This window comes from Globicephala melas, chromosome 3 (genome assembly GCF_963455315.2).
Source record: "Globicephala melas chromosome 3, mGloMel1.2, whole genome shotgun sequence".
Lineage (NCBI taxonomy): Eukaryota > Metazoa > Chordata > Mammalia > Artiodactyla > Delphinidae > Globicephala > Globicephala melas.
In genome coordinates, this window is record NC_083316.1 from 168741049 (window position 1) to 168766972 (window position 25924).

The 25924-nt window shown below is 56.4% G+C and overlaps 2 protein-coding genes across 5 annotated transcripts; one reads left to right on the forward strand and one right to left on the reverse strand.

The window, feature by feature from the left end:
* The first annotated feature begins 497 nt into the window (after positions 1 to 497).
* On the forward strand, positions 498 to 4015 carry TLE6 (TLE family member 6, subcortical maternal complex member). Its single transcript, XM_060295558.1, has 9 exons — positions 498 to 672; positions 1230 to 1333; positions 1419 to 1456; positions 1810 to 2062; positions 2161 to 2411; positions 2704 to 2845; positions 3262 to 3412; positions 3675 to 3751; positions 3911 to 4015. Exons 1-9 carry the CDS (start codon positions 504 to 506, stop codon positions 4013 to 4015), a joined length of 1290 nt encoding a protein of 429 aa, XP_060151541.1. The 5' UTR covers positions 498 to 503.
* Positions 4016 to 5870: 1855 nt separating this feature from the next.
* Positions 5871 to 25924, reverse strand: TLE2 (TLE family member 2, transcriptional corepressor). 4 transcript variants are annotated; one of them, XM_060297384.2, is made up of 21 exons: positions 25591 to 25924; positions 25416 to 25513; positions 24967 to 25030; positions 24439 to 24483; positions 21941 to 22003; positions 19693 to 19846; positions 19517 to 19593; positions 19115 to 19298; positions 18753 to 18772; positions 17059 to 17166; positions 16667 to 16711; positions 15936 to 16085; positions 14282 to 14420; positions 13291 to 13451; positions 12158 to 12234; positions 11134 to 11383; positions 10457 to 10704; positions 10180 to 10327; positions 8449 to 8599; positions 7570 to 7646; positions 5871 to 6162 (listed from the first exon to the last, which is right to left on the reverse strand). In XM_060297384.2, the coding sequence occupies exons 1-21, from the start codon at positions 25612 to 25614 to the stop codon at positions 6055 to 6057; spliced, it is 2391 nt and encodes a 796-aa protein (XP_060153367.1). In that variant the 5' UTR covers positions 25615 to 25924; the 3' UTR covers positions 5871 to 6054. The 4 variants fall into 4 exon arrangements, with proteins under 4 accessions (XP_060153367.1, XP_030701687.1, XP_030701686.1 ...); XM_030845827.3 differs by lacking the exon at positions 19693 to 19846 and having other exon boundaries at positions 19115 to 19295; positions 19517 to 19591; positions 25591 to 25922; XM_030845826.3 differs by lacking the exon at positions 19693 to 19846 and having other exon boundaries at positions 19517 to 19591; positions 25591 to 25922.

Sequence of the window (25924 nt, forward strand, 5' to 3'; positions counted from 1 at the left end):
GACTTGCGACCATATTATACGGGTGACGGGTCATTGGGGCTCAATTTTGTCACCCGCCGCCAAGGGTGGCCTCTGGGTACCGAGAGCTTGCTTTTTGCTAGGTGATCATGAATCCACCCAAAAACGTTCAAGGGAGGTGGTGTAGCCTCGCTTTGTGAACAGGGAAACTGGCTTGTAAGAAGTTATTCGCACCCAGGGCTGTCCTTTCATGAAGCTTTAGCCGGGATGACATTCCCCTTCCAGGCAGAAAACTTCCTACAGATAGTGGAGACCTGCAGCCAATCCCTGGGCTTCCAGCTGGGGGAGGTAGGTTCCTGGGTCCTTGAGTAGGGTGGGGATAGGCTTGGGGCAAAGGGTGCATCCTCGTGTCCCTCACGACCCTGTGCTTACAGCACCAGGGAAACCAAGAGTTCCCCAGTGAGCAGCCCAGCCGGGACCCCCAGCGCCCAGAGGCCAAGACCCCACAGCCCTCCGGTCTCCAGGGGCCAGACTTCGAAGACATCATGGCCACGAGGTCATCCGACTGGCTCCAGCAGACCCCCGGAGTGGACACAGTCCACCAGCTAGACACGTGGCCATCCTGGGACTCGGAGCCCCGGTTTTGGCAGGATGTTCTGACAGAGCAGCTCTGGCAGATTTTTACTGGGATCCAGGAGCGCCCAAGACGCAGGAGTGAGTCTCCCTGAGGGTGAGGGGAAGTGGGGAATCAGGCCGCCTGGAGGGACAGCACCGGTTGAACTGGCTTCTCCCCCATCCCCTTCTGTTGTCATAGCGACAGAGCAGGCGCCAGGCCAGGTAAGTAACTGGAATCCTCGGTACCTGGAAGGGTGGGCTTTGCCCTGGCTGGGCCCCCTGGCTTTGACCTCTAGATGCCTGTGGGATTGGCATGCCTCCCCCACCCTCAGCCCTTGGATACCCTCAGAGGACCTGAGCCTGTCTGCAGCTCTGCCTGGATGGGAGGATGGGACTTCAGGCAGTTGGAGCATCCTGTCCACACTGCCTGGGCCCGCCTGCCGTGTTCCAGTTCTCAGACCAACCCTGGTCAGGTCCTTTGGTCTGAACTGATCTCCCCAATTCCCACGGGCAGGAAAGCCAGGAGCCAGCACCACGATACTTGGGAGTGAAACTGCTCCCCAAGGACACTTTGGGTAATCCTGGTGGGAGGAGGGCAGTCTGCCCTGGGGGAGGGGAGCCACACCTGCCACTGATCCACTCTTGTCTCTGCCCAGTTCTCAGCCCAGCTACGCCCTCCCCCAGCTCCTCTGAGGGCTCCCGAAAGGGAAGCACAGGACTGGGCACTGTAGGAGAGGAGGTGTTCTCCCACATGGCCCAGGTGAGATCCCTGCACCCCACACAAAGGCTGGGGGGGCTGGGGCGGGAGGAGAATGTGGCTCAGCTGTGACCTCATCCACCCGCAGGAGCTTCCTGTAAAAACCTATCAATTTCTGAAGCCCATGTAAGTATGTCCCAACCTTGTGGTCTGAGGTTAAGGGAGCCCAGATGTGGGGGTGAGAAGGCTTCCTGGAGGAAGGGACATAATGGTTAGGACCTTGAAGGATGAGTAGGAGTTTGCTGGGATAGGGCAAAACATGCCAGGCAGAAGGGAGCAGTGTTTGGTCATGGGAGAAGGAGAATACTTGGAGGGGTGTGGGTAGAACCTGGGGGGATATAGAGTGCCGTGGAGAAATGAGGCCTGAGAGAACCCAAAATCTGACAAAGAACGAAGCCCCTCTGGGGCTTGATAGGTGCCCTGCTCCGGGCAGAGAGGCTCACAGGCGGGCTGGTGACCCTGAGGCCTCCTCTCCCAAGATGCTGGGACCCTGAGGACTTTGAAAACACATGGAATAGGCCTGATGCTTTGCCCTGGCAGTCCAAGAAGCTGGCCGTGCCACACAGAGTGGAGAAGATACGGAGGCTAGAACATGGGGAGCCCGTGCTGGCCACGGCCGTCAGCAGCTTCACGCGGCACGCCTTCACCTGTGGCAGGGGCGGCGTCAAGGTGTGGAGCCTGGTCGGCCAGGTGGTGGAGGCCAGGTTTCCGGAGAGCTACCTGCGTGTACAGGTGAGGGTAGGGCTGGCTCTGGGGCGGAGCTTGTGGGAGCAGGGAGAGCCCCCCACCCTGCAGGGGAGGAAGCTCACCCCAGGCTCTGCCCACCCCAGACCCAGGGGGCCTACCTGCGCACCTGCTTGCTGTTCTCAAACAGCACGGCCCTGCTGACGGGCGGCCACAACCTGACCAGCGTGAGCCTGTGGGACCTGACGGCACCTTCCCTGTACGTGAGAGCAGAGCTGCCCTGTGCAGGCCTCACCTGCCAGGCCCTGGCCGCCAGCCCTGAGGACAACCTGGCCTTTGCCGGTTTCACCGATGGCAGCGTCAGGATCTGGGACCTGCGGAACCAGAGTGTGGTCAGGTGTGGCCCAGGGGTGGGCGGGGCCACCCTGAGGGCCGCTTCCCACCTGGATCCCTGAGTAGGGACCCAGCAGTCTCAAGGCCAAAGCCCCTTTCCCTAAAGAACTCTTGCATTTGAGAGTTGAAGACCCAGGTTCAAACCGTGGCTGGGTCCTTGAAGCCCAGTTGTGGTACTTCTTGCCTGCCTCAGTTTCCCCATCTGTCACCCGGGTGTGATTGGAGGGGGGTGTCCTCGGGGGCCCAAAGCTTAGAGTTTCAGCCCTGACCTCCCTTCCAATGCCTCTCCTGGCCAGGGACCTGCCGGGTCACCTGAACGGTGCCAAGAGCATCGCTGTCAAAGACCAGCACATCTGGACAGGGGGTCTGGACGCCTGCCTGCGGTGCTGGGACCTGAGGACCACTGGGGAGCCCCAGGAATACCAGTTCGAGTCTCAGGTGTGCAGCTGGGATGGGGCCTGCTTGGCCAGGTAGCAGCTGGGCTGTGGACTGAAGGAGGTGGAGGCTGGCGGGAAGGGCAGGGGTTAGTGGTACCTCAAGTCTCAGTGATGCCCTGAAGAGAGGGGTCCTTAGCTACATCCTCCCCAGTTGCCCAGATAACATTGGATGCTTTCATACTCTGTATCAGGGGTTCCTATTCTCATTGAGTCTCTGTGATAATCCCACAAAGTAGAGAGGACCACACCCATTTTGCAGATGAGCCAGCCAAGGCCGGATATGTGAAGTTGCTTTCTGGGGGTTTCACAACCAGGAAGCGGGCAGGCAGTCGGCCCCCGGGATGGGTCCCTGTGCTCCTGCCACCTCTCGGGCCCCGCTGGGACCTGGACAATGTTTCCCTGCTGCCTTCTCCCCAGATAATGAGCCTGTCCCCCAGCCCCTGGGAGGACTGGGTGCTGGTGGGCACAGCCAACGGCCAGCAGTGGCTGCAGCCCAGCCTTGGGGGCCAGAAGCACATGGTGGGGTGTAAGGACGGCACCATCCTCGGTCTCAAGTTCTCCCCGCTGGGTGAGTGGCCAGGATCGCGGCGGGGAGTCTGCCGTCGTCCCCAGCCTCCCACGGGGCCCTGCCTCACTAAGACTGACTCCACCCAGCCCTTTCTGACCCTTCCTGACCCCCCCAAGCCCTTCATCAGCAGGAACCGCCCTGAGTGATGCTCTCCGCAGGGGTGTGAGGGAGATGGGGAGCTCCCTGTTTCCCAGATCCCCAGGGGTCCAGCCCTCAGCTGCCAGCTTTCCCTATGACCGGGCCCCCCTCTGCCTTCTCCCAGGCCAGTGGTGGGTGAGCGTGGGGACGGACAACCTGGTCAGCGTCTTCAGCATGCCCATGGGGACCACAGTGGTCCAGGTACGGGGGTGGGGCAGGTGGGCGGCGTTCATTGGGCTGAGCCCGGGGTTCCAAATGCAGAGACCCCCCCCCCGACCCAGGGACCACGTTTGAATCTATGGGCAGATGTTAAGGGCAAGGATGGGTGAACCCTGTCGCTCTGCTCCCCGACTCTTCCAGGTACCCGAGACATCCTCCATCATGTGCTGCGACGTGTCCCCCAGCAACCACCTGATCGTCACGGGGTCCAGGGACCATGCCTCAGTGTACCAGATCACATACTGAGGGCTCGCCAGGGCGGGTGGGGTGAGCACAACTGGACCTATGATCTTTGTCACGTGTAATAAAGCATTTGGAAAAAGCACGGATGCAGTGCTGCATCCTGTCCCCTGGTCGTCTTGTGGAGATTTGGAAGGACTTTTCCAGCCTGGGTCTCTTGAGCCTTTTGAGTCCACATTCCCTGAGAATCGGATCAGAGCCACTGACCCTTGCCGTCGGGGGAACTGGACGTAGAGCCCTTCTTTTTTTTTTTTTTTTCCTTTGTTTTTGGCCACGCCACGCAGCATGTGGGATCTTAGTTCCCCAACCTGGGATGGAACCCGGGCCACGGCAGTGAAAGCATGAAGTCCTAACCACTGGACCGCCAGGGAGTTGCCTGGAGCCCTTCTTTCTGCTCCACTGAGCTCATCTGATGTCATGGAGAGATGTTTCCCAGCCCTGCCTGCACAGTCCCAGGGATGGGGTCCTCGGTCCTTCCCAAGTTACCTGTGTCCCGTTAGATCAGTGCTTCTCACCTGGCGGTGAGTCTAACCCCCAGGGGACACAGGGCCATGTCTGGGGACACATGTGGTTTGTCACGACTGGGAGGGCTCCTGGCCTTGAGCGGTTGGGGGCCAGGGATACTGCTTAACACCCCACAGTGCCTGGGACGGCCCCACAACCAAGAATTACGCAGCCAGTGTCAGCTGTGCCGCGGGGAAGACTAGTTTACAGGGGTGGCTCTTGCTGGCCAGCACTTTTCCACCCTCTTAGTAGGGCTCTGAAATCACCATTTGCTCACCCCATCCTTCTGGGATAAGCAGCGTCCCAGGTGGCGTCAACGGGTCTGGCCTCCCTAACTGGAGAATTATCCTATCTCCGTCCCATGCCTTCAGAAACCCCCTGGGCACGACTGTTTCCAGCAGCGACCCTGCCACCTCCCTCCAGAAGTTTCCCAGCAGCAGCCCTACTTTGCCCCCCAGCCCCCCCAACCCATGGTCCTCGTGGCAGCCCCTGGGAACTTCCAGAACCCAGCTCTGATGGCTTTACCACCCCCACCGGCCTCTCCCGAAATCTGGCTCACATTTCCATGGGCTTCCTCTGCTTAAGCCTGATCTGAAGCTGAGGAGGAAACCCCACGCCCCTGCTCTCCTGACTTCCACAACGGCCAAGCTCTTTACCTCTGAGCCTTCGCACATGCTGTTCCCTCTGTTCCCAGCACATCCTTCCATCACTCTTCCAAATGGCTGTTTCTCCTCCTTTAGCTCTTCTCTTTGCTGTCACCTCCTCTGGGACTGTGACCTCCGCTCAGCACCTGACCGTGGGCTGGGCACCGTGTGCCAGGCTCTTAGGAATTATCACGGAGTCTCAAAGGAAACATGACTGCACCCCAAATACCTTCGTGCTCTACCATATTCCCTAACGCTCTGTACGTGGGCAGGGTCTTGGGGTGAGTCTGTCCCACAGGCTGGCAGTAGAGCACATAGGTGAAGCTTTGGGGCCAAGGATGTAGAAGCAGCCCCCCTGCTACGTTGGCCTCAAAAGCTACACACTGAGGTGGCAAAGCCTCCACCTGGAGCCCTGAGTGTCTGCTTGGAGTCGAGCCCCACCCGCCACATGGGCATGGGTGAGAAATAAACATCTATCGTTTCAACCAACTGAGATCTGGGGGCTGTTTGTTACGTGGCACAATGGAAGCCACACGGCCCAAGACAACCCCCATTTCCTGTGGTCGACCCCTCAGCATTTCATGCGGAATGAATTCTTTCAATGTCCAGGTGAGGAAAAAGAGGCTGACACAGCTAGCAAGTGGCCTTCCCTCCGGAACCGTGCCCAGGAAGAGCAAAGGTTCCTGGCTCCTCAGCCCAAGACAGAAAGGCGGTTGTGATAAATACATTTATTTCCCCAAAGTCCCCCTGCACATCTGGTCCCACATCCAGCAGGGGAGGACGTAAGGGGGTCAGCCGGAGAGCAGACGAGATTTAGTGCTCAGAGTAGGACTGGAGAGGCGGTCCTGGATGCCTCTCCCTCGGGAGTTGGGCCAGGGGTGAAGGAAGAGTGGCGTCTCAGTAGACCACCTCATACACGGTGGCCTTCTTGTCCCCAGAGCCTGTCACGATGTATTTGTTATTCCCGGAGATGTCACAGCTCAGCACGGAGGATGACTCCTTGGACTGTCGACAGGGAGGGGAAGGGGGAGAGAGAAGGGAGAGTGAGGCACGGCCAAGGCCAGCACGGCCAAGGCCAGCACGGTCTGGTTCGTGCTCCCGACCACCAGCAAGTTCAGAGCAAAGAGGCAAGGAGACTGCCCACAAGGGTGAATCTGTGGTCCAGGCTGGGCCCAAGATAGGACTCAGGGGAGCCCAGTGTGGGGAGCCTAGCAGGGGGGAGGGAAGGAGGGTGACACATTTTCCAGAGAAAGGTCCTTTGGAGCTGAGCCTCTGGACAGGTGACAATGCTCCTGGGAAGAGCGAGACCTCGGTTCTCTGGAACAGGAGAACTGCCCTTTCCTGGGAAGCTCAGAGAGGGTGTGCACCAAGCATGAGGCCACACAGCACAGCAGAGGGCTGAGCTCACAGCAGGATGACCTACATACACCAGTGCTCTGCAAACTTTTTCTGTAAAGGGGCCAATAGTAAATTTTTAGGCTTTGACCTGAAAGCTCATTTAAGTCCAAATGCGCTCTGGCCATACGTCCAGAGACCAAATCAGTCTGTGTTACATCATCTCCTTCTTCTTTTACAACCCTTTAAAAAATGTAAAAACCACTCCACATCCAGCAGGATGGCTATAAGAAAGACAACAGAACAAGTGTTGTTGAGGAGGGGGAGAAATCAGAACTCTCACACTCTGCTAGTGGGAACAGAAAATTTGGAAAACGGTCTGGCCGTTTCTCCAAAGATTAAACAATTATCAGCAATTCCACTCCAAGATATCTGCCCAGGAGAAATGAAAGCATGCATGCACACCAGAACTTGTACATGAATATTCACAGCAGCCAAAAAGTGGAAACAACCCTAGTGTCCATCGACGGGTGATGGATAAACACAATGTGGTCCATCCATACAGTGGAATATTAGCCTTAAAAGGAAAGGAGATTCTGACACCTGCTACAACGTTCATGGACCTTGGGAACATGATGCTCAGTGAGAGAAGCCAGACACAGAAGGATAAATCTTGTGTGATCCCACTCATATGAGTCATCAAATCCATAGAGACAGGAAGTAGACGGTGGGGGCCAGGGGCTGGGGGAGGGGACGGAGAGTCAGTGTTTCATGGGGACGGAGTTTCAGTTTGGGAAGATGAGAAAGTTCTGGGGATGGATGGTGGGGATGGCTGCGCGACAGTGTGAATGTGCTTAATGCCACTGAGCTGTGCGCTTACAAATGGTTAAAATGGCAACTTTTATATATATTTTATCACAATTAAGAACAAAAACAGGCTGTGCACAGATGTGGCCCTCGGGCTGACCGCTCTGCTTTAGTAGCTCGTGGCTGGTGGGGACACTTCCCTGTTCAATCCCCACGGGGTCCCCGGGCACCTGGTGTCCTGCGGGGCTGGGGACCTCAGACACGAAGTACCTGGAAGATGCTGGCTCCGTACGGCGTCCTCCAGGCATTGAGCAGGTTGTCTTTGCCGGTGCTCACGAACCACCGCCCTGGGGGAAGCAGGGCAGGGAGTTCAGGCGGGGGGCAGACTGGAGGAAGCCAGGGCTGGGGGCTGCGGGCAGAGCCGGGGCAGCCTGGTCTGGCCTCTCTTCTCGCTCCCTTTCTCACACCTCTGCCCGTCTCTGGGGGACAGGAGGCCCCTTAGCTGATGCTCGAGCTTCCCCGCCACATTCCAGATACCGAAGCCAAGGCCTCAAAGGGCTCCAACTGGCCTTCAAGAAGGGGGAGCCCCAGGAGAACGTTGCCAGATAAAAACAGGGTGCCCAGTTACATCTGAATCCGAGATCAACCACACATCATTTTTAGTACCGGTGGGTCCCATATAGTACATTATCTGTTTGTTCGGGGTTTTTTTTAAGTATATGTAAGTTCCATGAAATACTTGGGACATATCTATACTAAAAAAAAAAAAAAAAAAAAATTTAGTGTAAGTATATCCCATGCAATATTTGAGATATATCTGCACTAACACATTAGTTGCTTTTTAGTGTAAGTATGTCCCACGTATTTGAGGGACATACTTATGCTAATAAATTATGTGTTGTTTAGTGTAAGTATGTCCCACAAAATACTTGGGATCTACTTACTTACGCTAACTAATTCTTTGTCCTTTAGAGTATGTCCCATGCAATACTTAGAATGGGACAAGTAAGGAATGACTGCTGTTCACCTAAGATTCAAATTAAACCAGGGATCCTCTTTTTCTGTCATGGGTTTTTTTTGTTGTGGTTGTATTTTGGCAACCCTGCCCCAGCACCCTGGAGTCCCCACCCCAGACCGGCAGACACACACCACAGGAGGCAAATTTGAGGGAGAGCACACAGCTCTCGTGAAGATGCAGCTGGTATTTCTCGGGCTTTCGGACGTGCAGGATCTCCACGTTGCTGCTCTCCATGCCAACCGCCAGCCAGTCCTGGTTGGGGCAGTGGCCCAGGGAAAAAATCTGGGGGTGAAGAGGGAAGACAGGAGATGAAAAACCCCTTGGGATGTGGGGGGGATGCCCAGAGCTGGGGGGCCAGGGCGGGGAGGGGAGATGTCCAACACTCTCCCGCTGCAGCTCCCGCGTGGAGAAGCAGCTGGCCCTGGGCCTGGAGCACAGCAGGCAACTGCGTGTTGAATCATTAATATTAATCAGAATTACACGGAACCCTGGGGCCTCATATCCATTATCTGCTCTGAACGCACAACAGCTCTGGGAGGGAGGGAGGGAGGGAGGGGGCGAAGCCAGCAAGGACAGTAGCTCCCCTTTAGCAGATGGTGGAAGGGAAGCTGAGGCCACATCCAGCTCAAGGTCATATAGCAAGTCCATCAAAGAACAGGCCTTCTGACTCCCAACTTGGAACTTTCCCCACTTGTCAACACCAATTTTTACTTTGATTTGAAAGTACATGGTGGCTACATAAGTCTGTGCCCCATGCCCAGCGCCGCACAGAGAGGCATAAGACCCTGACCCATCCTAAGCCTCTCAGAGTCTTACTGACAAATGAGACATGTGTGGAAAGAACCATAAATTCACAGCAAAGCCTGGAAGGTTTCACGGGTTCCTGGACATATAGAAGTGTTCCTGTATAAAGAAGGGCCCGGTGGGATGGGAGATATTCACCATGGGATCACCAGATACATATGCCACCCATTTAAATTTTGGGGACACGGGATGGACAACTATACCCACCTGCACCCCTGATTTTCCTATCAAAGGAAGCTTCAAGCTAAAGAAAAGGTAAAAAAAGAAAGAGTTTGGGGGCTAGTGCCCACCAGATTTCAAGGAGGGGGCAAACTGGAGATGGGTTTTGAAGGGTGTGTAGGAGTTTACCAATGGGAGAAAGGAAAGGAAAGGCACCTCAACCAGAGAGAACTGTAAGTGGGGAGGTCCAGAGGTATCACATGGCATGGTGTGTGTGAGACTAGAGCACAGAGGTCTTAAAGAACAGGCCAAGGAGCTCACAACCTGCCCCTAAGGCAATGGGAGACAGGATCTGGGTCCAGGGTATCTGGAGACCTGTCCTTGACTCTTTGCTCAGCCCTGGGGAGCCCCATGATTCTGTCCAACCCCTTCACCACATCCTTCAATCTGGCCTTCCACAGCACCCCCAATAGAGACCTCTCTGTGTCCGGCTCCTATCTGTCCCCTGGGGTCAGCAGCTCCCCCACGATGAGTCCTGGTGGGGGGAGGTGGTCAAGAGCTCTCAGTAGGGTCAAGGGGTTGAAGGCTGGCAGGAGAAACCAGCTACACAAGAGACAAAGGAACAGAGGAATGGCTTGGCAAGAACATCTGGGAAGATGATCTGAGGGTCTTAGTAGCCCCACAGCTTGATACAAATCAGCTCCTTTGTGCTTCCCTGTGCTGTCTTTGAAGAATTAAAGAGGAAGGTCTGTGAATTTGTCTCAAGGACAAGAAAGATGGGCACAGAGAGCAGGTATTTGGTGCTGCCCGGCATCTGGAAGTGGGTGCCTCAGGGGGAGAGGAAGGGAGGCCGGATTCCTGGAGCTTGTGTCCCCCTTCTGCCAGATCCCGTGCGGCACCTGGGAGCTGAAGTCATGCTGCTGCAGCTGGCGGCCCTCCCGCAGGTCCCAGCAGCGCACGGTGTTGTCCAGGCCCCCTGTCCAGAGCCGAGTGCCGTAATCAGAAATGTCGATGCAGCTGGCCCCATCCGTGTGGCCCTGGAATTGCCTGGAGGAAGGAGGGCCCAGGTGTCCATCCTGGAGGAGGTGCTGTTCCAGCATCCTCCCAGGCCGCTCCCACAGCACAAAGGGGAGACGGCAGGGGCTTGCCCGAGGTCACAGGGCACCGGCCACCCACCTGACCATGGTCTGGTTCTGCAGGTCCCAGACCACGATGTTGCCGTCGCTGCAGCAGGAAAAGCAGACCTTGGCGTCGGGGCTGACGGCCAGGGCGTAGCAGGCGGGCGCCGAGGAGGTCAGCTCCGCCTTGATGCGAGGGGTGGGGGCCGCCAGGTCCCAGATGGACAAGGTGCTGGCCTCACCACCCACTATCAGACTCCGGCCGTCCGGCAGCAGCTTGCAGGAACGAATGTAGTTGTCCCGGTTCTGGGAGGGGAGAGAAGCAAGGGCGTGGGGTAGCACCCTTAGCCATGCCTGCCAGAGCCCAGCTGAAAAAACCACCCCAGTAGGCCTGTAAGCTCTGCCCCTGGTTGGCCTATAAGCGCCACCCTACTGGCGTTAATCTCCAATCCTGTTGGACTGTAAGTTCCACCCTCATTGGCCTATAAATCCTGCCCCTGGTTGGCCCATAAGCTCCACCTCACTGGCCCATAAGCCCCAACCCTGTTGGGCTATAATCTCCACCTGTGGGTGCCCTAAGAGCTCTGCCCCAAACTGGCCAACAAGCCCCACCCTGGTTGGCCTATAAACTCCACCCATTGGCCTATAGCCCCACCCCTAGGTGGCCTGTAAGGTCCGCCCGGGTCGGCCTATAAGCCCCGCCCCGCTGGCCTGCAAGCTCCGCCCCGCCCTCACCAGGCAGTCCAGCTGAGCCACTGGCGTCTTGGCGCCCGGCTGGCCCACGTCCCACACCTTCACACAGCCCTTGCCGCCCGTGTACACATGCTGCGTGGTGCCGCTGATGGTGACCGCGCAGACCACCTCGCCGTGCGCCAGCGTGTGCAGCTGCCGCGCGTGCCGCGGGATGCCGGCGCCCACCAGCGCGTCAGAAGGGAAGGGCACCGGCTGCATCTGCCCGTCCGCAGACACATGGAAGGAGTACGCCCTGGACGGGAGGTGGGGCATGACGCACGGGGAGCCGGGACCCTCCCCACCCTCACCCCCCTGCCTGTGCCCCCATGCGTTTAGGGACAGGGCCCCAGGATCAAAGGTCAGCGTGATACTGAAGAGGAAGGGGTCCGGCCGTGGCCTGGTGCATGGTAAGCAAGCACTTAGTGAATCTCCGTGGAACAGAGGATCCAGGAAGATGCCCTGTGAGCTCCAGAGAACGCAGTCCAATGGCAGCCACCAGCCACAGGGCCAGTTAAATGGAAAGAAATTTAAAATTTCAGTTCCTCAGTCGCAGTGACCACATTTCAAGTGCTCAAAAGCCACAGATAGCTGATGGCAATCAGACTGGACAGCTGTAAGTGTAGAACATTCCCGTCACGGCAGAAAGTTTTACTGAAAGTTTTACTTGGGGCCGGGTCATTCTCTGGGATGGGGCAGTCCTGTGCACTGTAGTGTGTTGAGTATTATCCCTGGGCCCCCACCCACTAGAGGCTAGAAGCACTTGGGTGTGACAACCAAAAATGTCACCAGACATCACTAAATGTCCTGAGGTTGGTAGGGGAGGGCAGTAAGGAAGCACAAAATCCACCCCCTGCTGAGAACCACTAGTGTAGGCTTTGCTTGTTACATAACCCTCTCTCCAGAGAGCAACTCCGGGAGCCCCGATTATCTTACAGAAGAGACTTTCTGGAAAGGCAGCAGGGAAGCCCAACACCCACCCCACAATGTAAGCACCTGAGGAGGCAGGGAGCCCCACCCTGGTACTCACGGCTTTCCCCCGGGGATGGTGGGCAGGGAGGAAGAGATGGACGACCCTCGGAGATGTGGATGAGACTCAAATGCCATCTGCCAAAACGCCAACGGGGGTGTCATGGGCGGATGACTCAAACCCACAACTGCCCTCTCCCGTGCTCACTTGCCATATTCCTCTCTGTTTATCAGAGAACACACCCCCCAATTTGTTTATCAGCCCCTCCCCAAGAAAGGGGAGGTGCCCTTTCCTTTACCCATCCTACAGATGGGAAAGGGGAGGCTTTCACATGAGGGAACCCCAAGGTCTCTGGCTGGGGAATCCTGCGGCCCCAGAGGTGGAAGGATCCTGATGAATCTTCTGTCCAATGCACAGAACAGGGGTCAGCAAACTCCAGCCCCCTGCTTGTTTTCATAAATAAAGTTTTATTGGCACACAGCCATTACTGTATATGTTGTCTATGGTGGCTTTTGAGCTATGAAGGCAGAGTTGAGTCGTTGTGATAGGGATCAACTGGTCTGCAAGGCCAAAAATACTTACCATCTGGCCCTTTACAGAAAACACTGCTGACCTCTGTTCTACAACACCCCTTGCAAGTGCCCCCCCAGCCTCAGGCCTTGAATAACTCCAATGACAGGCATTTTCTTCCCTCTGGAGGCATCTACACCCACTGCAGGATGGCTCACTCTAGCAAGCATCTGTCCCAGTACTGCCCTCTGGGGCCCACGCACCAGCTCAGGAGTCTCATGCCTCTCCTTCAACTCTTTCCCATGGTACATCACTTCCAGTCCTCTCCCTGGGGTAGTCCTTCCTCTACAATCTACCAGAATCACCAACGTCCCTTAAAAATCAGGGCAAGCAACTGTACACCAGGCTGAAGCACACCCTCACATCCCATGGCTGAGGTTCTCTGGTTCTCTTAACGCAACATAATCACAGTTGTTTCTTCCACAGTCACAGGTGCTTATTTGTATTAAGCTTGTGGGGCTACTGAGACCCTCAGATCATCTTCCCACATGCACTTGCCAGGCCAGGACTTTCCTCCGTTTCCCAATTCCCTGGTCTTTGGGTGTGGACCTGGTTTCTCCTCCCAGCCCCCAGCCCCTGGGCCCTGCTCACACCTCCTGGCATCTCCCACCCTGACGACTCACCATGGGGGAGCGTCCATACATCACAGAGCCGCTGACCTGGGGGGACAGGTGGAGGCTGACGTAGGAGCTGGGCACAGAGAGGTCCCCATTAAGGGCGCTGTGGGAGCCCAGGCTGAAGGATGTGGTGAAGGGACTGGAAAGGGTCAGGGGACTCCTCAGGGCTAAGAAGAGACAAAGACAGATCTTCAGACACGTTGGATCCAGATCCTGCCTTCCACTGCCTTGGGGGAGCTCCAGGGCTCTCATGCTCTGGCCCAGCATCCACCATACCCTGTCCTATCTCCAGACATTTACAGCTGCTGTTGCCTCTGGCCAACAAGCCTTTCCTTTTCCTTTTTCAGTTATTGAATTCTTACTCATCCTTCAAAACCCAGACTCAATGTCCAGCAACGTCTCAGGAACATCCTTGAGCCTCCCCACTCCACCCCTTGCCTCCAACCTGGCCCATCTTGGGTCCCTTCCTCCACCCCAGCCCTGATCACACAGAGCTGGGAATTTTAGGGTCTGGGTCTCCTCCCCCACCACCTGGGAGCTCCCTGAAGGCAAGTTCCAGGGCTAGTTTCTTTCTGGGACTCCAGAACCAGCCAGAGCCCGGCCATAAGACAGAAAAGAGGAGCACTGTCATCCCCATATTAATGATGGGGAAAGTGAGGCTCAGAGAGGTTGATCACTTGCCCGAGGTCACACAGCTGGTGAGTGTCCAAAGCTGGCCTGAAACCCAAGCCTGTCTAACTCCAAAGCTTGTCTCTCCAGCACTGGGCTGAAGCCCCAGAGCAAGTCACTTCCCCTCTCTGGGCCTCAGTTTCCCTTGTCTGGGCCAAGACAATGAAGAAACGGAGGCCCAGAGTGAGGCAGTGTCTATTCTGAGTCATGGAAAGGGCAAGGCAATGCCCCAGCTGGAATCCACACGTCCTGCCTCCCCCACCCCCCACCCTTGTTTCGAACTCCCCGGAAAGGAGGCCTGTCCTGGCAGGCACCAGCAGGTGCTCACCAATACTGTCCGTGGAAGGTGCTGGCTTGGCCGCGAGCTGGCGGAGGTGACTGGCGGAGCTGGGCCCAGGGGTGGACGCGTCCTGGGGTGGGGAGGAGTCTGAGGACTTGGAGGCAGGGGTGCCGGCAGGAAGATCGTTCTGGGGGAGAGAGGGCAGCACTGAACACCCCCAGGCACCTGGTGCCTCGCAGCCCAAGGATCTGGGCAGAAGGTGAGTTGGAGGAGGGAGTACACCTGGAGCAGGCCAGGGCTCACGCAGGGACACACACACCAGGGGAGCGGGCCCCACAGCCGACCTCCTGAGCATGGGGCCCGCTCCCCTGGGGTGTGTCCCTGCACGCATCGGAACACCAGGCGGGCGCCTGAGCATCCACCCCACGGGGTGCACACACGTGCGTGCCCACGGGAACCCGGGCAATCTTGGGAGAACTGCGCATGCGGGTGATAAGGTACACAGGGCAACCACAGGGTAAGGGATGCGGTGAACATTCCTACATCTGCGGCATGGTGGGCGCACAGGGATCACGACAGAAGGCGACGCACAAAGTTAGAGGCTGGCGCATCCTTCAGGGCCAAGGAACAAACTCTAGGATGGGCTATCGAAGTAGGAGACCACAGTATGCTCCCAGATGCAAGACCCTCACCCGGTACTGCTGGGCACCCCCTTGCTCCCCACGAGGAGCTCCCCCACTGCTGTCCGTCCCCGTGGGGACCCTGGAGGAGAGGGGAAGCCGGACCTCCTTCACGGAGGAACAAGCTCTGTCTCGGCTTCCTGCCATCGCTTCCTTTGCCTTTCAAGAAACTTCACATCCTCGTCTTGTGTGGGCTGCGCCCTATCCTTCCTTTACAAGGTCACACATTTTGTGACAGCCACACTCACACACCCACGACAGGGAGTGGATGGTGCCAACGTGGGGACCAGGGGGGCCTTCTCCATTAGAACAGCGCCGCCCCTCCCCCTCTTTGTCTCCTTGGAGTGGGAGGAGGGCACAAGAGATGCGATGGGAGCCCCAACCTTGGCGGTTGCCATAGCAACCTGCTGGGAGGGGAGGCCTAGAAACCGACACAGTCTCCCTGGTAAGGGCAGGGCAGGGGTCTGGGGAAGATTTGGGGGCAGGGACAAAAGGAGCTGAATTGAGAATGCCTGGGGGAGTGCTTTCAGGTGGTCCTGACGGCTGGCATTAAACATCGGGAGGCCCAAGGAGAGAGCTGTTCTGATATGGGTCATCTTTTCTTGCAGGGACCACATCTCAGGTTGGGGCTGGTGTGTTCCCAAGGCCTTAACACTCCCAGGGCTGGAATCAGCCTGGCCAAGCCAGCAATTCTATAGTTTCACTGTGTTTATTTTCACCAGATTTCCTATTTATTGCAAGAGATACTTGGTTTCCACATAAGATGGTGAGCTGCCTTTTAATATTATTTACAAAGTTGCCTTTTCAGATTTACTGAGGTTCCGCAGAGTGAGTCCACTTAGGAAAAATTACTGGACTAATGTAGAGGTGTTTTTTAGGAAGGCAGCAAAATAATCACTAAGGAAATCCTGGACCACAACAGCCTGTTTCATTTCTCATCACTCCACATCTAATGTGGTAGAATCTGTTTCCAGGTCCCCAGGATGAATAAAATGAGTTTCAAGGCTTCCCCTACTCCTTACCAAGACGAGCTCCTTGGTTCTGGGGAGCGGTGAGCCAAGGCTGGAGGCCAAGGAGGCTGGACTGTCCACCAGGTCCCGACGGGCAGGGATGCAGATGGGTGCCTTTCCACATGGGGTGGTTGCTGGGCTGGGGGGCTCGGAGGGTTGGTCCTGGGTTGGAGGAGGTGATGATGAGTGGGGGGGGGCGGGGTAAAGTGGCAGGGGAAGGAGAGGCCCTCTCTATACCCTGCTCGTGTCCTACCCCAACCTCTAGACTGGGCACCTAGGACCCACCTTGGGAGGATTATGAAACCTCCCTGAGCCTCAGTGGACTCATCCGTAAAATGGGTTAAATGACATAAGCACACATAGCAAGGACTATATATGGGCTTGGTTTTGTTTCCCCTCATTGAACAGATGGGGAAAAGTGAGGTCGGGGAAGGGGGTGTCACTCTCCCAAAGTGACACGGTGAGCCAGGGCTTGAAGCCGCTTCCGTTGCCCACATCCAGGGTTCTCTGGGTCTCAGTTTCCCCACCTGTGCTATGGAGAGGAGGTCAGCCTGGGGTGCCCCAGTTTCTCCTACTTCCCCTGGCCCCGTGCCATCCCCATCCCAGCCATCCCATAGAGAGGGGAACACCAGGACACCCACTCCCTCTGGGTCCCCCAAATCCCCAGATAACCCACTGCCTGCTCTGTGCCCAGACCTCCTAGTCCTGAGGTCAGAGTGGGAGGAGGCTGGACCCCGACTCACCTCGTCCACCACCAGGTTGTAATCGCTCTTGTCCTCATCACTCTCCTGGGGGGACAGGGGGGAGAGAGCTCACCCTGGCCATGCTCCTGCCTCCACGCCCCTTACATCTCTTCAGGAGGGTTTGACTGGGATTCTGTGGTTTGGTTCATTTGCTCAAGTACAAGGGAGGCCGGGGAGAGGGGGGAATCCTTCAATGGAGGAGATGGAGCTGAGTGCCCAGGAGGTGCTGTGTGGCCTCACTTTACTCCTCTGTGCAGTGGGGGAAGAGCCAGAGACCAGGAGGCATCCTTACCTCCTTCCCAGCTCTTGACCCACAGGGGCAATCAATCTCTCAGGCTGGTCCGCCTCCCACACTGTCTGCCCACCCCAGTCCATGTGTGCCCCCCACTCACATAAGGTCCCGACAGATCCTTCTCCTCCGCTCTCTGCTTCCCATTGCCACCCGGGCCGCTGGGTCGCTCCTCTTCCGCCACACTCTCTGGGGGTGAGGGGGATGCACTCTGCAGAGACACAGGGCCCCAGACTGCGTCCTGGTCCAGCCAAAACCAAGGATCCCCATCACTGTTATTAGGATCTGTGCCTCAAGCTTCCCATCTGGGAAAAGGGACCTTCCGAGGGCAGACTCAGTGGGGTCGTGACAACCACAAATGTCCCCAGACATCGCCCAGGGTCCCCTGGGGGGGGCACTAATGTGAACTGAGATGAGCTCTAAGTGCAAAATGCATTCGGATCTTGGAGGCATAATACAATAAAAAGAACGGAAAAGATCCCATTAAAACTGTTTTATGTTGGGAGTTTGGGTTTTGTGGGGGGCATGAGCCAACCTTGCAGGTCTCCTTGCATGACCCTGCAATAAACCTTCCTCTGCTCCAAAAAAAAAACCCAAAAAACAAAAAAACAGACTGTTTTATGTTGATTACAGGTTGAAATATTTTAGATGCATTGTGTTAAATAAAATTTACTATTGAAATTCATTTCACCTCATTAACTTTTTTTTTTTTTTTTTTTTTGCGCGGTATGCAGGCCTCTCACTGTTGTGGCCTCTCCCGTTGCGGAGCACAGGCTCTGGACGCACAGGCTCAGCGGCCATGGCTCACGGGCCCAGCCGCTCCGCGGCATGTGGGATCTTCGCGGACCGGGGCACGAACCCATGTCCCCTGCATCGGCAGGCGGACTCTCAACCACTGCGCCACCAGGGAAGCCCAAACTTTTTTAATGTGCCTACTAGAAAATTTACAGTGATGTTTACACAAAGCTAAACGTGTGACTGAAACTGCATAAACACACACACACACACACACACACACACACACACACACACACACGAGTGCATGTAAAACCGTGAAGTGGGAATAAGCCCTGTGGGTTGCACCCATGTCTGTTTCCTGGCTTTGATATGGTATTTTAGTTTTGCAAGATGTTATCATTGGGTGAGGGGTGCATGGGACCTCCTTGTACATTTCTTTGCAACCTCCTGGGCATCTGTAATGATTTCAAAATTAAACAAGTTTAGGGCTTCCCTAGTGGCACAGTGGTTGAGAGTCCGCCACCGATGCAGGGGACACAGGTTCATGACCCGGTCCGGGAAGATCCCACATGCCGTGGAGTGGCTGGGCCCGTGAGCCATGGCCGCTGAGCCTGCGCGTCCGGAGCCTGTGCTCTGCAACGGGAGAGGCCACAGCAGTGAGAGGCCCACGTACCGCAAAAAAAAAAAAAAAAAAATTAAACAAGTTTAAAAAAATTACCTACGGGGCTCACATGATATTTCTATTGGTCAGCACTCTTGTAAATGATAAAATGGAGTGGATGAGGGATAAATTAATGATGGAGGGATGGATGGAATGCTACCCGAGCATGCATTCATTTATTCAATTGCAAAAACTCGCTAGAGATGGAAAATTTAAAATAAATAAAACTCTAGTCTTACGGGCATCCCCCCCACCAAAAAAAATGGCTACACAGTGTGAAAGCAGGATGCGGTCTCCTTCTGAGGCCCCTATCAGCTCAGAACAAGCAGCTTCAGCCACATGTGAAGACAAAGCAAATGTGAGATAAGAGGGCAAATCCCCCATGCCCCTCAACTTACCCTGCTCGGTGCTCTCTCCACTGACAGGCGGGGGAGTGGTGAAGAGAGAGAAGGAAAAAGAATGAGGTGTTTGTGCCACCGTGCCAGAGCGCAGAGCCCTCCACAGTGTATAAAGCCCCCTTCCCAGGTCAGAACCCCCCCTTCTCCTTCCAACACCCTTGCAAGGGGTGGACAATCCCTTCCCCGCACCATTCAGATAGACGCTCAGAGAGGGATAGAACTTGCCCAAGGACACACAGCCCACTGGGAACAGAGCTGAACCCGCGACCCTGCAGCCCCTTTGGTGAGTTTGATGGTCCAGCTATCCTCTCCATGGGCCCCTGCGGGCCCCCAGCCCGCAGCATCTGGTGATGTCCACTCACCTCTGGACCCCTCGGCCTCCACGCCTGTCCGGTCCTCCTTGGCAACCGCGGCCAGCTGAGCCTGAGCGGCCAGGGCTCCCGACAGGGCCAGCAGCCCCGTAGCACTGCCGCCCACCAGCCCAGCCGGGCGAGGGGTGAGGGGCACAGGGGGGGCGTGGTGCGACAGTGGCTGGAGCTGCTGCTGCTGGAGAGGAGGGGGGTGGGCCAGGGGCGGGCGGGGGCGGGGCCCCGGCCGTGCCCTACCACCCCCTACAAGAGGCTATGGAGAGAGAGCCGGGACAGGCAGGGTCCAGGCAGAAGGGGCACCCTTGAGGTCTCCAGGGCGGCCAGAACCCAGGCCAGCTGCCCACCCGGCACCCCCAGCTTCACCACCCACGGCGGGGCGGGGGCCGGAAGACTCACGCCGATGAGGCTGTTCAGCTCCCCCACGGTCACCTGCTTGGCCCGCTCCACGGCCTGCAGGACCTGCTGTTGGTGCTGGGGGTGGGTGGGGGGAGGGCGCTCAGGAGAGCCCCCCATCTGCTCGGCAACCCCACCTCCCAGGCCATGCCCTCCGGGGCCCCTCTTCTTCTCTCACTTTTTTTTTTTTGGCGTCGGGATCTTAGTTCCCTGACCAGGGATCGAACCCGTGCCCCCTGCCATGGGAGCGTGGAGTCCTAACCACTGGACCGCCAGGGAAGTCCCTTTTCTCGCTTGCTCTTTGTAGTTTCTTTCTCTCCCTCTCTCCCTTTCCTTTCAAAATCATGAAACAGACAGACAAAGAAACAAAGCATTTAAGTGCAGTTCAAACTAATAATTAGAAATCGGGGTTTATATATCAGGGTCCCTCCCTCGGCACTGCTTACATGGGGGCCGGGTCACCCTCTGTGGGCGTTCGTCCCAGGCACTGTGGGGTGTGGAGCAGCATCCTCAGCCCCCCACTCACTCGATGCCAGGAGCACCCCCAGGGGTGATGACCACAAATGTCCCCAACATCACCCAGTGTCCCCTGGGGGCAGAGTCACCCCCAGTAAAGAACCACTGTACAAATCAGTACCCGAGTACCAACCACCCAGGTCACAAAATACAAACTGGCAGCCTGTAGAGGCCCCGTACACCCCACCCTCATCCCACCCTCCTTCCTTCCTCTCCCCACCTTCCTGCAGTGATAAAATGTCCTCAGTCTGCACTGTTGGATACGGAAGCCACATGTGGCCATGGGCACTTGATATGTGGCTGGTGCAACTGGGAACGGGATGCCTCCTTTAATTTAATTTAATAGAAATTTACATGTAAATTTAATGTAATACATTTTAAAAGAAATATAAATTAATACAAATGTAAATGGCTACACATGGCTGGTTGCTCCTGTGTGTGCTCTAAGGCCACTTGTGCACCTGCAACTACCCAGGATGGGGATTTGGGCTGCGTGACACCACTAAGGAGGTGTCAGGATGCTAACCAGGCGCTCCTGTACAGGTCATGCCTGTCAGAGTGTGTCCAGGCCATGGATTAGTACATTTTGACTGTAAAGGGCCAGAGAGTCAATATTTTCAGTTTTGCAGGCCAGAGGGTCTCTATGGAAACTCCACAACTCTGCCATTTTATGCGGAAAGCTGCCATAGACAATAAGGCCATGAGTGGGCATGGCTGTGTGCCAATAAAACTTTATTTACAAAACAAGTGAAGGGCCAGTAACTTGGCCCTCGGGCTGTACTTTGCTGACTCCTAGTCTAGAAGCATGGAATTTGCTGGGGCACCCATGTGTCTTAATTCACTCCTTCCTAAAGTCTTTTTACCCTGTTTCCTGTGGTTTTGGCCTTTCTCACTCCGGGCCACCTTGTCCCCATCCTGGGCTTTCAGACACCATCTCTAAGTCTGAAACCAGAGAGAATCTCACTCCATCCCAAGAGCCCAGAAACCTCAGATTCAATGAGGTCCAAACCAAGAGGAGAACCTTTCCCTTTTTTGGTCCCCAACACAGTGAGGGCCCCCCTGTATCCACCCTGTGTCAGAATCCGTCCTCTTGTCTCTCTGGAGACAGGATACTCCAGATGGAAGCAGGAACAGGGGATGCAAAGGTCCTGAATAACTTGGGGCATTCGCACAAGGGCTAACTTTATTTTTTTAAGTTTCAATGAAGTGCTCATACTCTATAGTTTTATCTGCCCTGTTCCACCTTTTTGTACTATTGTGGTTACAAATACGTAAGAGTTACCCTTTTAACCATCTTTAAGTGCACAGCTCAGTGGCATTAAGTACATTCACACTGTCCTGCGACCAGCCCCACCATCCATCTCCAGAACTTTCTCATCTTCCCAAAAGGAAACTCTGTCCCCAGGAAACATTGACTCCCAACCCCCCTCCCCCAGCCCCTGGCCCCCACCATCTACTTCCTGTCTCTATGGATGTGATGACTCTAGGCACCTCCTATGAGTGGAATCAGACAGTATTTGTCCTTTTGTGACTGGCTGATTTCACTCAACATAATGTAAGGACAAAGTGCTAAGGACTAATTTTTATTGGATATTTACTAAGCACCCAGCATCATCTTCACCACCTTGTATGTATCAACTGCTCTAAATTTCATGACAGAGGCACAGAGAGGGCAAGCCACTAGCCCAAGGCCACACAGCCAGGACTTGGACCGAGGCAGCCTGGCTGTAGGCTTGAGCCCCCCCTCCTCCCCCTCAGCCAACACCCCCCTCCATCCCTAAGGCCCCAGCCCAGCCAGTGCCCAGGGCCCCAGGCCACCCAGCAGAACCAGTGCCTGTGGCATCCAGCCAGACCCCCTCCCCCACCCTTCTTCCAGCTCCGCTCCCCATCCCCCCCACCAAGCCCACTCACCTCCTGCGTCAGGAAGGGGATAATCTGAGCACAGATACCACTGAGGCGCTTCACAATCTCAGCCTGGCAGGAAGCAATGGGGAGGAGGCTTGGAGGGGAGGCTGTCAATCCAGAACCTCCACTCCAGGGCATAACAAGCCTTTGCAAAGCTTGGGGTGAGGGGCTTGTCACCCGCAGCTGCAAGTGTAGGGCACGGGCTCCGGGACAGACTGAGAGCCTGGCGAGGACACTGTCCACCTGATGTCCAGGGCAGCCTTGAGCCGGAAGACAGGACAGACAGATCCACCACCCGCCAGACCCACTCAACAGAGATTTCCAGAAAGCAGCTGCGCAGCCACCCAGCGCAGACTGTGACCCCGAGAAGCTTTGAGTTTGAGCCCTGGCTGGGCCCAGGTCTCTCTCGGGCATGGCCCCTCTCTGGGTCGTGCCTGCGCCCAGGGGCTGTAGTCAGGGGCGATCCCAGAGCACCACACTCAGGGGTGTGATGCTGTGATATAAGAAATATACATTTGGGGGAAAAGAATTTGAAAAAGAATAGATACATGCATATTGTATAACTGAATCACTTTGTTGTACACCTGAAATGAACACAACATTGTTAATCAACTATAGTCCAACATAAAATAAAAAGTTAAAAAAAAAAGAAAGAAATATACATTTGGTCTTTGCCTCAGTTCCTGGCACAGAGCTCCTAAACCCCTAGAGATTTCTGAGTATTAGAGGCAAGAGGAGCATCTTCTGTTATTCACAATAAGCCCGTTTCACCTGCACGTGAGTTTATTAAGAGGGATGGAACTTTCAATCCCACCCCCAACTCCGACCGCCGGGGAGTCAAGAGGAGCTGGAGATTGAGTCAATCACCAGTGGCCAGTGGTGAAATCAATCGTGCCTAGGTAATGAAGCCTCCCTAAAAACCCCTAACTGAAGTGGTTTCCAGAGCTTCTGGTGGGTGGACACATGGAGGTGCAGGGAGGGGGCGCCCGGAGCGGGCACGGAAGCTCCATGCCCGTCTCCATACCTTGCCCTGTGTATCCCTTCCATCTGGCTGTTCCTGAGTTATATCCTTTATCATGAAAGGGTGATGGTAAGAGCTTTCCCAAGTTCTGTGAGCCATTATAGCAAATTATCAGACCAAGGAGTGGGTCGCGGGAACCTTGATGTATAGCTGGTGGGTCAGAAGCCCAGGAGGTCTGGACTTGCGATAGGCATCTGAAGTGGGGGCAGTCCTGGGGGGCGGATCCCTGAACCTGTGGGGTCTACACTGACTCTGGGTAGTGTGTTAGGATTGAGCAGAAGTGTAGGACACCCAGCTGGTGTCAGAGCTGGAGAACTCGGTGTGGCAAAAGCGAAATATTTGGTGTCAGAGGATAGAGATAGGATACGAAGAGTGTGGGTTTACTTGTAGGTTTCACCTGGGACCGGGGCTGGGCCGGGGACGCCCACAGAGGCTGAGCAGAGGGGAAGCATGTGGGTGGGTAAGGGGGTGTTTTGTCAGCCTGTGCTTTGCCTCTGCCTCAGTTACAGGAGTGCTGGGTGCTGTGTGTATCTGGGTGAGGTTTGTGTCTTCCATCTGCTACCAGGAGGGTGGAACGAAGGCTCCTGGGGCCGGTACCCTACCCCTTACCCTCCATCCTATAAGGGGATCTATCTCATGCACCCATGGGACCACACCACGCTCCAGGCATACAAGCCCCCCGTCACCTACACCAGACGCAACAGAGCCCCCAGAGACCCAGAAAAGCACGCCAAGGCAGGTGCCCCCAGGCACTCCCAGTGTACCCCTACTTCTTCCCACCCACCAGAAAGACCCTAGGTTCTGCCCATTTATTCTAATATTTGGATGGACAAAATCCAAGATTCCTTCAACCTCAGGATCTTGGGGTCCCTTTCATCTCCTTAGAAAACATCAGGGTGCATGGGTGGTAGAATCCTCGCCTGCCCTTAGAAACCATCAGAAAATCTTGAGCTCAGGATCTGGGGGTTAATCTTGAGCAACTGAAGTCAATTGCAGAACCTCCAGGTCTAACTCAGAACCTTGAGATCACACTCAGAAGCTGAGGACAATCTCAGAACCTCAGATCATTAGGGTTAATCTCAGAACATTCAAAACAGCGACAGAACCTTGGGGTCCATCTCAGACTCTCAGGATCCATCTCCAAATGTCAGACATGCTGATCTGAAAGGGACCTCTAAGACTGTCCGTTTGTCCCCCTCCTGGGACAGAAGGCCCGCCCCAGCCTGGCTGACCTGGCTGCTGGCTTCTGCTATGAGCCTTCCTTGACAGGGATGCCTGGCCCCTGTCCACTGCCCGACTCTCTCGTAGACAAGGTCTCCAGAAGTTCATTTTCCTTTCATGAGGCTGAAATCTGGCCCCCTGATCCCAGAGATTTCAGGATAAGACCTCTGTTCCCTGGAGCAGAGGGAGCGACGGGTCCCTCTCACAACTTCCATCCCCACCGCCCCGCCACTGGACACCCTTACCCCCAACACACAGTTACCTGCTTATGCATTTCAATGTTGAGCCCGTAGGACATTTCATAGTACTGCAAAGGAAAAGCTGTCTGGCAATGTCCACCGTGCCCATGGATGTCCAGCTGCTCTGGGTGACGCTGGGTCTTCCAACAGCCCCCAGACTGGGGGGGATCAGAGCAGGACCCAGAGCCTCCCAGCTCCTTGGGGGCCCAGAGGGGGAGCCCAGAGAAGAAAGCAGGAACCCCCTTCATTCTCCCCACGGGAGTGGGGGAGGGGGGCAGTACCCAGATACCCTAGCCCCTCAGAGATGCTCATGAGGAAAGTGGGCATCCTTGCCTTATTGTTCTTAAGAGCTGGGAGGGCCCTGGGAGACAGCCTGGAATCCCAAGCTGCCCACTTTACAGATGAGGGAAAATGAGGCCCAGAGCAGGCCGGGGACTTGCCCCAGAGTGGTACTGGAGTCGGGATTCACACCCCACGTGTTTTCACTCACAGCCAAGCTCTCTTCCCCACTCTCCCCCACCCCCCCGCCCCGTTTTGACAACCCGCCTTACCATGACATAATGTCGCTGCATTTCTGTCTTCTCACTGGCCAACTTCTCACACTCCAGCTTGAGGCTGGGAAGGAGACGGGGCATCGGGATCCCACTCTCCCTGCCCCCGCAGCAGGGACACCCACGGACCCCTTCTGGGCCAGTTTCCAAAGCGATGGGATTGGCTCTCCCCCGCCCCACTTCCTCACACACACACCCCCACCTCCCGCCCCCAGGCCCACCCCATCCCTTCCCAGGCTCAAAATGTCCCAGCACTGGACCATCCGTCCTCCTCACCTGCGATTCTACCTGGAAGCCCTCCCTCCCCACGCCCCTGGGGCCCCTCCCTCCCCCCCTGCACGCTGGAGGCCCCGCCCCTTCGCCCCAGCGGGCCCCGCCCTTCGCCCCCAGGTGAGCCCCCGGGTGAGATCCCGGGGCCCCTGGGGCGGGACGCCCCCTCCCCCCCTCACCTGTGGTACTGAGCCTGAAGAAACTGGAATTCTTCTTTGATGCGGTCGCAGATCTCCAAGATTGAGAACTTGAAGGGCTGGCCGGACTGAAGCGGGGTCTGGGGGTGGGAAGCCGGGGTCTGAGTTCCCGGACGCGCGACCCTCCCTACCCCCCGCAGCCCGGCCCCCCACTCACCGGGTGCCTTCCCTGGGGGTACATCCTGTCGATTCGAGAGGCCCCCCCTCCCACGCCGCCTGAGCTTGACGATATGGGGACGGGGGCGGAGAGGCGGCGGCGGCGGGATGGGGGAGAGGCTGGGGTGGGGGGCTGCCCGAGAAAGAAGGGGGCAGCGGCGTGGGGCAGGGGACCCCGGAGTCCCCCGCCCCCCGAGCGAGCGCGCGGGGTCGCGGGGACTGAGGGGCGCCGAGGCCCCTGCCGGGCTGGGGGCGCGAGGCCGGCGCAGAAGGTCGGGCGAGCAGCGGCCGGTTTCAGAGGCGCGGGCGACGGGCCCCGCGCAGAGCCGCCTCCC

Coding starts and splice junctions, on each gene's coding strand:
- TLE6 (XM_060295558.1), top strand. CDS start 504: ATGGCCACGAGGTCATCCGACTGGCTCCAGCAGACCCCCGGAGTGGAC. Junction 673..1,229: donor GGAGCGCCCAAGACGCAGGA/GTGAGTCTCCCT, acceptor GTCTCTGCCCAG/TTCTCAGCCCAGCTACGCCC. Junction 3,413..3,674: donor TCTCAAGTTCTCCCCGCTGG/GTGAGTGGCCAG, acceptor GCCTTCTCCCAG/GCCAGTGGTGGGTGAGCGTG.
- TLE2 (XM_060297384.2), bottom strand. CDS start 25,614: ATGTACCCCCAGGGAAGGCACCCG. Junction 8,600..10,179: donor AGCATGACTTCAGCTCCCAG/GTGCCGCACGGG, acceptor CTTCACCCCCAG/ATTTTTTCCCTGGGCCACTG. Junction 7,647..8,448: donor CCTCAAATTTGCCTCCTGTG/GTGTGTGTCTGC, acceptor TGCTTCCCCCAG/GGCGGTGGTTCGTGAGCACC.